At 37.0% G+C, this 13,512-nt stretch overlaps 1 protein-coding gene across 1 annotated transcript in view; it reads right to left on the reverse strand.

Annotated features, from left to right (window-relative positions):
• Positions 1 to 142: 142 nt before the first annotated feature.
• The window catches only part of myo6b (myosin VIb), a 63,053-nt gene continuing 49,683 nt past the window's right edge, over positions 143 to 13,512 (reverse strand). Inside the window, 5 exon segments of the mRNA XM_056767401.1 lie at positions 143 to 2,076; positions 2,441 to 2,659; positions 4,347 to 4,478; positions 6,067 to 6,170; positions 10,619 to 10,779. Coding sequence (XP_056623379.1) covers positions 1,877 to 2,076; positions 2,441 to 2,659; positions 4,347 to 4,478; positions 6,067 to 6,170; positions 10,619 to 10,779 — 816 coding nt within the window. The 3' untranslated portion in view covers positions 143 to 1,876.

Below are 13,512 nucleotides of genomic sequence, written 5' to 3' on the forward strand. Positions count from 1 at the left end.
TAATAGAAAAAAATACTAGCCTCCCCCTAGACCCCCCAAAAAAAATTAATGTATTCTATAAATTCCTATTTACATTATTTCATGTATTCACATCTCAACAGTATGATAAGCTTAGAATGATTGCATATTACTTCCCTTTTAGGAAAAAATAACATCATTTTACATGTTTATCACCAATAACAGACAAAAACACTTGCCACTGAATGGAATGTTTTTCTTTGAAAAATGATTTGTGAAACATTTTAGCAAGCATTTAGCTCAAGTTCATTTAGCTCAAGCTGTGGTTAAAGGCAAGAATGTGAGAAATGCACACACAACAAATTTCTATAGATTGTGTTTATTCTCGTCTAAGAAAAGGGATTGCATCAACAGTTTACAGTCCAAGAGAAAATAAAGAGTAATATAAACCCAGACACTTCAGAGATCACCTGACAGACAAGAAACAATAATTAACAATTATAATATTCATGAACGGATAGTTTGAGCTGACACTAGTTCAGTCAGAAAGGGCTGAAAGGATGTAAATAGAGAAAAACATCACCATATGAATAAACAAAGGCTGGATAATGACTGCAAATTAATCAAATGCGGCAATTTGGTCTCCGCCATGTGTTTGCAGCTTCCATTATTTCTGGTCTTTAGGACGTTATGACTGAAATGTGAAAAGACATGACAGAGCCAGAGAACCGCATAAAGACACACTCCAGAACACCAGCGCATTTAAACTAAACTGTCCCTTCAGTTCGTATATAAATAACTGTAAAAATAGAAGAGTAAATAAACCGAAATCTACCACACGCCACAGAATTCACAGCAAATCTTTAAGAAAGGTTCCATTATCGCTTCACCGAAAAGATAGGAGTATACCCTATAACATGTTATCATGATTCAAGTAGAAAATTACTGAGAAAACCCTCACCAGCGGTGACGGTTCCTTTATGAACCAAAGCTGCTTTGAAATCTTCAAACAGAATTTCATAATGAAAGCAATTATGTATGATGTTATTCTAGGAAGAGACGCAATGTCCATTACTGCATTTACAAAGGTGAAACAAAAAGTTATGATCTAAAGGGCAATGTAATGTATTCCAGTGCATGTTCCTCATTACCCCTCTTTAATAAACTCTTATTGGATTAAAGTTACTTTAACTAACTTTATAATAAATGTTGCACCGCAATAATGACCATTTATGTCTCATGATAGAATTTTAGCTTTCAGGTGAGCGTATCTTATTTTATAACCCCTATCAAAACCACATTTTTTTAGTCCCCCCACCTGCCATTGGCCAAACAAACATTGAGCCCCGCCCAAGCTCATGCCATTGGATGCTATATTGGCTGGGTCATGGTGCTCCACCAAATCGAGCTATAGTGCTTGGAAAGCACTAATGCTTTAGTTATTATCACGGCAGTACAGCAGCAAAAAGAAAAACTTTAAAATAAAAAGTACACACCTTTAACAATAATATAACTAAATGTGAACTGTCTATGATTAAGCATCGAAACTAGTCTAAGAAATGCTTATAAGCACCCAAACATTTTTTTTTAGATTTACTGTATGTGCAGGTTTATGATGACATGGCGTTCTAATAACAGTCAAATAAGATAAAAGACAATCTTAAGGCATCACTGAGCAAACAAGGCTCAGATTTAGATGAAAACTGCTATTCAAGTTCACTCCAAAATGAATAACAAACTACAAACAAACAAGACAGTGAACAGTAGTGGTCTCCACTAGAATTGCACAGTACTGCAGGTTAAAAAGCATCTAGTGAAAACACCTACAGAGATGAAAAGCCCTTTATTTTAAGCTCCGCTACTTTATCATCTACATGTGCACAGATTGTGTGAAGCAATAGGGGAAAACGTGTGATCTTCACTTGAGAAGGTTCTGAAGCATGGCGGTGGCATAGGTGGGTCGGGCTTGCTTGCTTTCGATGGCGCTTCTCAGATATTGGATTCCGCCACAGCGCTCCCATATCTCCTCGAACTGACGAGGGAGGATTTCCGCTCCACGTTTTCGCGTGAGCCCGGTTTCTTCCAGACTCAGCTCGCACATCTCCATGTCATCCTTACCTGGATCAGTAGAGGATAAAAGGCATCACGCTACGCCTGAATACACAGGGCACACATACACCTCTGCAGATAACAGTAATATCTTTCAGTTGCCGGAATTTATCTTTCAACTCGTATAAATAAGAATTCATTGTTTGCAGTAGGGGAGAATAATTTCCTAATCTTATTTACATTTATACATTTCCAAGCCTTGTATCCAAAGCGACTTCAAGGTTTACAGTTTATCAGTTTCCGTGTTTCCTAGGAATCGATGATCTTGGCATTTCTAGTACCATGCTCTACCGGTTGAACACACAGCATTATCAAAGCGTTAGGCTGCAGTGAAGAAATCGACACTGGCAGCACCTGTGGTGTCGTTTAGTACCTGCTACCAAGAGGATGGGCTGCTTGTCTGGATGGAGCTCCATCTGCCTGGCGATCCAGGGGCCGTCGAAGTGGGCGTACCACCAGCCCTTCTTCTTGTTCTGTGGGTCTTTGTACTGGTCTGCAGGGCGGATGAAGGGAATGCGGAAGTATCGCTGCTGTCGGTTCATCGCCACCTCTTGCTGTTGGGCTGGGACTGGTGGGGCAGGGTTCTGCTGGGCTGAAATGATATAACAGTAGTTTACAATATGATATATAATCTAGATGCTGCTTGCTGGTGTTGAGTTAGTTGTTTTAGATTTGTAGAAAAAATGATTATGTTGGAATATTACAATTTTTGTCTACAAATCTAGTTTTAGAAATTATGTGTTCAGATCAAAACGATGTTGGGTCAAGAGAATAGTTTCTGTAAAATCTGAATGGCACTGTACAGTCCTGGTTAGAAAAGTTAAAAACTGTGTGGTTGTGACTGAAGTTTACACTCCAAGCGAGAAGAATTTGGCCAAAAATTATAACACATACATATTTTACAACACAAAGCTAGCTTACTGAAAAGATTACAAAAAAGGATCAAGAAATATTAATAAGAATATTAATAATACATATTTAATAGAATGGATTAAATTATAGTCAATGTAACCATATGCTTTATTTCCCGTTAGTTTTCAATGCATTTTGTAAAATAAAATATCAACAATATTCAAGTATTAGTATATTAGAATATAAATAAAGAAATATTTATTTTATAAATACCCTCATCTTTTGTCTATTTTGCACCACACACCTCATATTTTAATAGTTTCATCTAACCTGAGGGAGCATTAAAAGCAGATATTACAAAAATATTACACACTGCTGTATGTGGTTGCTATAGGGCATTTTCAGCTTGTTGTCAAAATAGTTTCAATATTTTTAATATGCTTATCTCTAGTTATAGCCTGGGTCCACTGCGAGCCATTGGGATTTGTTTGAGCACTTTATTGTCTTGCACGCAAATTTGTAATTCTGTTCATATCGAAAGGTAATAGCCTATCCACAATAAGCCATACGAGCCGCAGTATCATTCAAGCCCTAAGCACAAATGGTGCTCAGTTAGCAAAAACCCAAGTTCAAATTTATTCAAAGCCCAAGTAAAGAACAAAAGTAATACTGATGTTTGCCTTAGCAAGCACTGCTAATTAAATTCTGCGAATATGATATTCCCAGGATACGTTATCTAGCATTTATTTATACCCTACGCGAAATGCATATCAAACAGACATAAATGAAGTCATAAATCAGAGCGCATATCTTACATCTGTCATCCCTAAACATCAAACGCATCCAGAGGACGGCCTCATGTAAAAAAGTTCTCAGAGAACTTCCGTGCACTCCAATATTGTCTGCGAAGCTAGAAGTCTGATTTCATCATGGAAAGCGGCATTTAAAGGTAAGAAACATCTGAGGATTTGACAAGAGAACCTAGAGGTCACACAACTCCAAATCTGCTGTTTGTTCTACACGAGCAGACACTAAAAAAGCAAAGGCTTTCCAGACGTGCCTTTGCTAGCAGAGAAATAAATGAGGTTGAGTCCCTTGAAATGCTACCGAGTGCCTTGAGATGTTGTTCCAGCTTTTTGCATTATACTCATCACAATGCTAACGCTAATCACAAAACTGTGTGTGACTTCGCCAGAAGGCTTGAAAACAACCGCAAACAATAAAGTTTAACCTTGAGAAACTCTAATAGTAATAGATGTAAAAACGTATTGTATCCACCCTTTATTCTTTCCAGAAGAAATATTACGCTAAAGGACAACTTCCCCTTACAAATCAAGTCATTGGATCTATAAGAGCCTGTTCAGTATTGTTTGGTATTCTGATGTTTCTCCACTGTGTTTGAGGAGCAGGTCTAGTTTATTTCTTACCATAGTCGGTGATGGATTTAGGAGCTCTCATCTCTGTATCTGTATCACGCTTCTTGTTCTTTGATTTCCAGGCGTGGTACACCTTCAGACGCCGATGAAATTCCTCTCGGCACGCTGCCAACATCTCGATATCTACAAGGAATGATATCAAAGATTCAGTAGCTGCATTGTTATGCATGATGAGTTTCACATAACATGCATTCCCTTGTTAACGGTTACGTTCATGCTATACATGAATATGGAACATCTGCTCATTACAAACAGTTTTTATAATGTTTATCCCATGAAGACTGTCAGGAAACAGTGGAGTCTGAAAGTCTAAGACAAAACATTGAAAATCTGGGATTAAAAATGATATGATGTACTGTATGCTATGATGTACTGTACAATGCTCATACTGAAATATTCAGCATTAGTGATGTAAAACCCTTCGGGGCTGTGTCCACTGAGGCAATTGTTTTCAACGGAAACATTGCGCTTTAAAAAAAAGCCATTTTTCCACGATCAGCCCCGGCGTTTGACCGGGCGCCCATTGAACATTTCTCAACTTTGGGCAGAAAGCTGCGCATGCAGTGGGCGTTTTCAGCCGCGTAAATTCGCCTCGGTGGATACAGCCCCTTCATTAAATGATCGGATTTCCTTGCTTCTGTCGATGAACAGATTTTCCGTGCAGACATTCAAACATAAGGATGACAAATATAAATGCATTCTGAATGCATGTAACATTTTCTTTTTGCAGTACAAATTAGGTGCATTACAGTGTCAAACACCTCGTCAGCCAATTACAAGGAAATCTTCAAAGTAGTTAAGATTTGATTTTATGCCCGTGGGCCATTTAGAACATTAGGCAACATTTCTGTAGCAAACTGGCCAGACTGAAGACCATTTTCCACCTTCTCTAAGTGTAAAATGAGTTTCCGAGTGAATCTCCCCCAACCTGTCAGAAACATGTTCGGTCATCTTCACCCCAAAATCAAAAGAAAGAAATGAAAAAATACCTACATTTGTTTAATGCATAAAATCCTTCACGTATCTTACCTTGTAATCCCAAATAAATATAGCATAAAATCTCTCAGCAACACTTTACTAAAAGCCTTTTTGTATAATGCTTTATAAAAGGGTTATTAAAGGGTAGGAGGCATTACTATGTGTGTTGTTATACATTAAATGTTGTTGTAAAGAATTATAACCAAATCAAAAAGGCAAAGTGTAACAATGGTCTAATAAGTTAGTTACAATTATTCATAAGACATTACAATGCATTATAAGGTGCATTTCAATGCATCATTTAAGGAGTAGTTAATCAAGTGTCATCATTTACTCACCCTTGTCATTTCAAACCTGTATGATTATCGCAGAACACAAAATAAGTTATTTCGAAAAATGTTTCGATAACAGAACAACGCAGCCCCCATTCAATACAATTGTAACCAATGTAAGTGAATGGGGGGCTCTTAACAACCTTCTTCAGAATATTTTCTTTTGTGTTCCGCGAAAGAAAGACAGTCATACAGGTTTAAAAAGACAAGAGGGTGAGTAAATGATGACAGAATTTTCATTTAAAGGTGAACTACTCCTTTAAAACTACTTTTATAATGCATTATACATATTTTCCCTGTTCAAAATATGACATGCCGCTTCCCCGGTTTTAAAATATCACATGCTTCTAAAAATGAATGGCTCAGATGACCTGGACGATCGCGGGAGACAATGCTCTTACCACAGGAGGTGTTAATGGCGTCTCGCAGCTCAGCGTACTTCCACTTGCTCAGGTCGTACTTCTTCACCCCAGCTGCCACCTTGTTGGCCTGCACCAGCGCACCCCTATAATTGCACGGTGGAAGAACGTTTGACACAGTGAAAACAGTCCTTACAACAGACTTAACCTCTTTTTTGGGAAAGGATCCTTTTCTCTATGTTTTGGCCATCCGTCTACTTTGACCTGACATTGTGTAATTGGAATGAGCTGGTGTGAATTTATGGAGATATACTTCTTTGTGTCTGAAACTTACTTCTGGAAATCACTTGAAGAAGGAATGGAGAGTGTTCTAGAACAATAAATCCATTTTCAAACGTATTCACATTAATGTGGACAGAGACTTTTCCTTTGCTTTATTTTTTCCACAAGCTATCTATCCAACCGATGTAAAAGCCTGTACTTAGAGCTCAATTCTCCCAGGCCACAGCAGGATCAGATGATTAATTGGCCTTCTGCTTATGTGGAGAAACATTCTCTCTGAAACATGTAATGACATGGAAATAGCACCAAATTAACAAGTCACTGAGCAAATTAGATGCAGGCCTGGCAACACTGGGCTGCAAACAGGACGGTTAATAGCAGTTAATGGTGAAGGTGGGAAACACCATAAATGATCTCTAGGAGGGTTTCTGGAGGAGCATCAGGGCTGGACTCCCGTAGTCCACAGAGCTGTCTTTTGTACCATGTGATCGCAACTGTAAGCGTGTGCATTCAGTATGGTTTTAAGCAATCCTGGGTGGCTAGAGAAATAATAAATAAACCGTAATTGCAATCTATAGTTTTGATACCCAGGGCAAAGTCCAATTAGACTTTAAGCAGAATGTGCATAGAGGTTTACGGATCTTAATTTAAACAGTCCAAGAAGTGTTTTCCTACATGGAAAAAGGCAATTTAAAGAGCAATTGAAGATAAATCCAATATAATGAGGTAACAGGTTTTAGACCGGCAGCTTCAAATAACACATTGAAACTGAGCTAATTCAAGCAAGCCTTTAAATGAGGAGACAAACGGCCAATTCCATGCAAATGTCAACCTTAAGATTAAACAATTCACCTCTCTCGATGAGTTCAGAAGGGTGTGGCTGTATAAATAAAGTGCATTTTCATTTATTTATGAACTTGGACGCCCGTTTCATATATTAAAGATGTAAAGCGCTATTTTCTTAAATGACACCCCACTGCGTCTGTATTATAAACTGCGAATAAACTCTTGCTAGTGTTAAAATAAATGAAACATGCACCGTTTTCATGATCTGGCAGATCAATCCTTTTGGAATAATGCCCAAAACACATTTTTTTTTAAATGGTTTTGATAAAAAAGCTAATGGTTCATAGTGGTATTTTAATGGAAACCATTCATTTCTTTGATGGTTTTTTATTTTTATGAGCAGGGTTGTTACATTTATAATCTGAGATCTTGAGATCCTGTAACATACAGGAATTTTCGGCTTCATTATGTATAGTTTATATCTAACATATTTTACACATTCTCTTATCTACCTTCAAGGTACAGTATAGGGGGAGGGGGTTCCAGTTCTTTGAATGGGTTTACAGGGGGGGCTAGACTATGAAAAGGTTGAGGATCAATTATCTAATCAGTGGAATAAAATCATGTCGCTAATAACAAACTGTGATGACTTCCCGAGAGATCATTTTGATGACAAACGCATCTTTCACAACCTGCTCAAAAAAGATCTGTGCCGAAGTGTCTCTATAGCAGACAATTATTCCTGTACCCGGGGCAAATATTTCAACTCATAATGCAGCGAAGTTACCCTACAGCCTTACAGAAACTTTTCGTTAAAAAGTAGAGACACATTTGGAGTCCCAGATGAGAAGAGGGTTGGCGTGCGTGCGCGGAAATAAGCTCTTGCATGGCTGAACATGGTGACACGGAGTGCAGCAGCATTCTGTCAACTTTGACAACTGTGAAGAGCAGAGCTGCTTAACGGAGAGCCTGCGAGAAGAGTCAGCGAACCAGGAAACCCTCCTGATTAAACCGCTTGCACAGGTGTGAGCCGAAAACTGACACATAGGTACAGACTTCTGTTTAATGTTGGTTAACATTAGTTTTGAGCAAGCTCATACAAACTGCTTGGACAAACAAATTAGCTACGAGAAGTGTAATATCTATCACAATACAAAATAATGTGAACTCCATGCAGGAAAATAGGTGATATCTCTTTTTTAATAAGGTGTTAGATTGGCCTTTAAAACATCTTTAAACCTTCTGGCGATAGTTCTATTACACTTTTGAAAGTCTCCAGTGGACTGTTGTACATTCGTCGATCAGAACATCTTCCTGTAGCTTCAGAGAGATCGGAGAGGGGAATCTGCTTTTAACACCAATAATTGTGAAGAATATAGCTCTCAATACACCAAATAGTGGGGCTGTTAAGGTCGCAGATGTTTCTGCTAAATAGGTTTCTACAATTTGTCCATTTCACTGATTTCCGGTACTAACTACTGCTAAACACAACTTAATAATATTTAACACTTGAAACAACAGAGCCGTATTGTTGTATTACAGTATTATAGTATTCAAACATAGTTTAAGTGACAGTTCAAAAGTTTAGGTGGCATCCTTTTAATTTACAAGCATGACTACTTTTTGAGGTAAGCTGGTCTTCAGATCATATCTAAGCCGCTCATATGGCGATGAATGCCTCCTCAAGCATATATTCCAAATAAACAACAACAAAATTAGCCGTTGCTGTTCAAATGTAATTACTAATGTGCAGGTGCATATAATGTAACTTTATGCTTAAATTAAAATAGTGATAAAATACAGATTATAAAAGAATTCAAAAGTAAAATACTTCTAAAGGCCATTTCTACATCCAGAACAGTACAACTGCCGTAAGAAAGAAGCGGAGGATGGTTTCTATACACATGAATGAGCTACAGTATGTAAACAAAATATGTCAAATCTGCAACAATGTTTGTTTGGTTTGATCGTACTGATGTATGTATGAGCCTCCCGAAAAATTCCCTGACGGATACACACTGATAAATGCATCATCACAACAAAACTGCCTCAAAACATCCTCAGAAAACACTAAAGTGAGAGCAGCTTTTTTCTTGTGCATGCTGAGAGGCAGCGAGCCATCCTCATCAGCAGGTGCAGCATGCGGCGCTTGTTTATAAAAACATGTCATGCATAAATCCAACATATATTCTGAAGCAACATGAATGAACTGAAATCAGGCTGAAAATGAGACTGAAATGGACCAACGTCTGTACAAGAACACTAAAATGTCTCTTTTTGTGTCCATGATTTCTTTGATACTTCTGTTATTGTGAAGAATTTTTTGGGGGTGTTTTCGTATTCTGAAGAAAACATGAGAGCTGCTTGACGGTACAGAACTTGCTCCAACAATGTACCATATTTTTGTTTTATTCATATTTTTGTGGTTTCTAAGATGTACTAAGCGTTTGCTTACCGACCCATTATTCCCAAGCCTTTCTAAAATATTCTGGTCCCTAGATACAGCTCAGATCCCTCATTCAAAGTTTAAAGGATTTTTCCGCCTGTTTTATCTTCCACCAGGTGAAAACTGTTCAGATAGCTTAGAAAACAGCAAATCTCTCCTCAAAGCCTCGCAATTTGAAATGCCACTTATATCTTTAACACAATCAGGATGCATCATGGATCACTTTTTTAAAGTATAAGCTATAGTTACAGTGACGGTTGCCCTAACATGCATCGCCTATAGGATTGAAATGGATCAACAATTGTCCAAGAAACATAAATAAACGTCCAAAGGTTGTTTTTCCATTCATAATTTTCTCACATGGTGCTCACTTGTTCACAAGTGCAAGGCATTCTATTCAATCTAAACTTATTCATGCACAAAGTATTTAGGTTAATATTAGAATAAGACTATTGTTGCTTTTTGTAGTCACTGTGAATAATCCTTAATCTTGGTTGGGGAACGATTAGGGTGGCAGGACGTGACAGTGAGCGAGTGCGGCTAAAGTTAATGAAGCAGAAATTTTGTGGAAAGCCTGATCTTACATCTCCAGGAAGAACCAAGAACTCGTGGTCTCATTACTGGAAGGAAGAGGAAACACAAGCACGAAGTTTGGATGACAAAATAAGAATTTAATCATTAAATTTATTAAACTATAATTTTGGAAAGACGCCTCTTTATTGTTCACGTCCATTAACTCAATGAAATACAACCCCTAACGGCAGGTTTCTCGTGTTCCTCTTTCTACCTTCTTCCGTAGATACCTTGCCCGCGGTAAAAATTATTCATGCCATTTATATAACGCCGAGCTTCCTGTGTGGCAGAACTTTGTTCTTTGTTTGTTGTTCTAAAGCCACTGTGCAACCATACGGCCTCTTTTCACATGGAAGTCGGTGTATAAAAATAATCTGTGATTTATGTGCCTTTTATGAATGGTGACCGAGGCACGAAACAGCATGGGTCTCATTTTTCAGACTTCGCCTGGTGAAGCTGTTTGACGTGCTGGCTTTATTTTTTCATTCGTGTGTGTGCTGTGTGTACCTGCGCAGGCTTGGGTCCATTTGGGCTTCGTCCTGGATGAGCTCAGCCTCGCTCTGAGCGATCCTCATGGCCAGCTCTCTGTCTCTTCTCTCCTGCTCCACTACGGTCTGTCTCTGAGTCTCCTCCTCCCGCTCCAAAGCCAGTTGCATCTCCACTTCCCCCTGGATCAAATACACAATCCCAGAAATCAATATAACGCACATGCGGACCGGACAACTCCATCGCTTGCCACACCTGTGACTTCATTCGGTTTCAACTGGGCAACAAGACTGTGACACCAGCAAATGTGTTCCTGTGGGGACACAGTCATAAAATACTTTATCTTTGAGCTTCAGCAGGTTTAACTGTAGTGATCCAAAAAATAAATCTGAATGATAACATTCCCTTGTACATTTGTTTATTAACTTGTTTTCTAGTAAAAATGAGAAAGGGACAAAAATGACATTATTTGTTCACACTGTATTTGTGGAAAACAAAAGAAGTTATTTTGAGAAATGTTTTTTTGTGGTTTTGTGTCCATACAATGTAAGTCAATGGGGTTCGATGTTGTTTGGTTACCAACGTTTTTAAAAATATAGGCAGGGTAAAGAATTTCCTCAATCTCTCCATCCAGTAGCATCTAAGGACATTGAACAGCGATCATCTACAGCAGACACCAGGAGCACTTCCCACTCAAAGGATATTTAGCCATTATGCTCATGCTGTGTGCCGAGGTCTGATTAGGCATATATCCGAGGTTATACCACAACCTGCCAGTCTGAGATTCTACGTCTAGACTGTGTGAAATGAAAAACAGGACAAACAAAAACAAATGAAATGGACCACAGCATGGGCCTAGAAGTGTAAAGACTGAGACAGGGTCCAAAAGCACGAGGAAACCGTGAGTGAGGAGAAAAGCTTAGATGGGGCATTTTCTTCAGAGAAAAGATTTGACAGAAAGAAGAATGATGCAGGGCGATATACTGATAGGAGGAGAGAGCAAAGCAGCTGAGGCTGAATACTCATATATATATATTTTTACAAAGAGTTATAGAACACAGTTTATGATAAATCTGGGCCATGAATCAAACTGCTGAAAGCAGAAGAGGAAAATAATGTGTGGAGGAAATCAGAGAGTGATATATCTCGGCATGAAAATAAATAATGAAAAAGAGATTATAAACGGTGTGACAGCGGTGTGTCTTGAAGTGAATTGCAAAGGTCTTTAATATATACAATGACTCCAAAAATTTGGAGCTATGCTTTGCAGAAACCAAAGCAAAGCAAGGCATGCAAAAATATAAATATATAATTATCCATATTTGAAAGGATAAATGGAGAATAGAATAGAACAATAAGAACAGAGTTAAGCTGTCAAGCGATTAATTGCAATTTAAAGTTTTTGTTAATCATAATATGTATGTGCACTGTGCATATTATTTTTGTATTTATAAACACATACACATACATATTCAGGAAAAATATTAAAAATAAAAATTATAAATGTTCATATATATAATTTTAAATATATAAATATATACATGCAAATATTTCCTAAATATATATATATATTTATTATTTTGTGTTTATAAATACAAAATAAATACACAGTGCACAGACATTTATTTTGTAAACACAACTTTTGTTCTGATTTATTGCGATTAATCAATGAACAGCACTAGATCAGCATGAAATAAAATAGAAAAGAGAATAGACTAGAATAGAAACAGGATACAAAAATAGAGTGGAAATATAAAAGAATAGAGAAAAGTAAACAAAATAGGATAAACCAGAAAATGAAACAGAACAGAAATATACGATTAGACCAACTGGAATAGAATAGAACAGAGACCAGAATAAAATAGAACAGAACATGAAAGAAAAAAGTATAAAGAAAATAAAAGCAGAATTGGGCAAATAAAGTAGATTACAATAAAAAAAGATCAGGAAATAGAATAGTAGAGGTGGGCGGAATGGCCGAAAATCTATTTCACGGAATGAGTAACTTTATTTCACTGTAACAATATATTTCATTATAATTCTTATAAATCTTTTACCTCATTTTTCCTTTATGTATTTATTACAGTTCATTTAAATGCTCACAATGGTTAAAATGTATGCAAGTTATGAAAATGTACTAAAGATATCAAATTATACACAATTGAACATCACAATAATCAAGCAGTGGACATTTCTTCTTATTTACTATGGCTAATACTACTATTATGGAAATGCACTGTAATGCATGTAGTAATTCTTTATAAACTAATAATGGTTCCTTGAATTTTCACTTCCAACAGTCATTACCTTCAAAACAGTGATATATACTGTGGAAAACAGACACATACTGTACTTGATGATCATAAACCTATTTATCGTAAGTGACTTATTATGACAAGGCAATTGGAGTGGGGAGTTGATTTCTGGTTTTGAAAACAAAACAAAATTTGTTATAATGACTCGTTTGGAGTACAAGAATTCCATGAAATGCATGTTGCATTACTATAATAGCAGTAGTAATAGTGGCAATAGTAGTGCATTTCCATAATAGTAGAACTAGCAATAGTAAATAAGAAGAAATGTCCACTGCTTGATTATTGTGATGTTTAATTGTGTATATGAGTAACTTCCTAGTTATTTATCTGGAATCTGAATTAGTAGATAACTAATAGTAGTTCTTAAGGAGGAATGAGTGAATTTGAAAGCTATTGATTAGTTATTTGTTACTAGAAAAATTAGGATATGCTGATTAGTTAACACATCTTCCTAATAGAGCAGATGTCAGTGTTAATGAGAAATTACCTCTTAGTTCTGCAGTAATTCCTTCTTAGTTACACATTAAGTAAGAAACAGTATTCTAAAGTGTTACCAAATTTAGTTCTGATAATCAGGTTATATTTGTATACAAATGTATA

The sequence above is a fragment of the Triplophysa dalaica genome, chromosome 15 (genome assembly GCF_015846415.1).
Source record: "Triplophysa dalaica isolate WHDGS20190420 chromosome 15, ASM1584641v1, whole genome shotgun sequence".
In the NCBI taxonomy this organism is placed as follows: domain Eukaryota; kingdom Metazoa; phylum Chordata; class Actinopteri; order Cypriniformes; family Nemacheilidae; genus Triplophysa; species Triplophysa dalaica.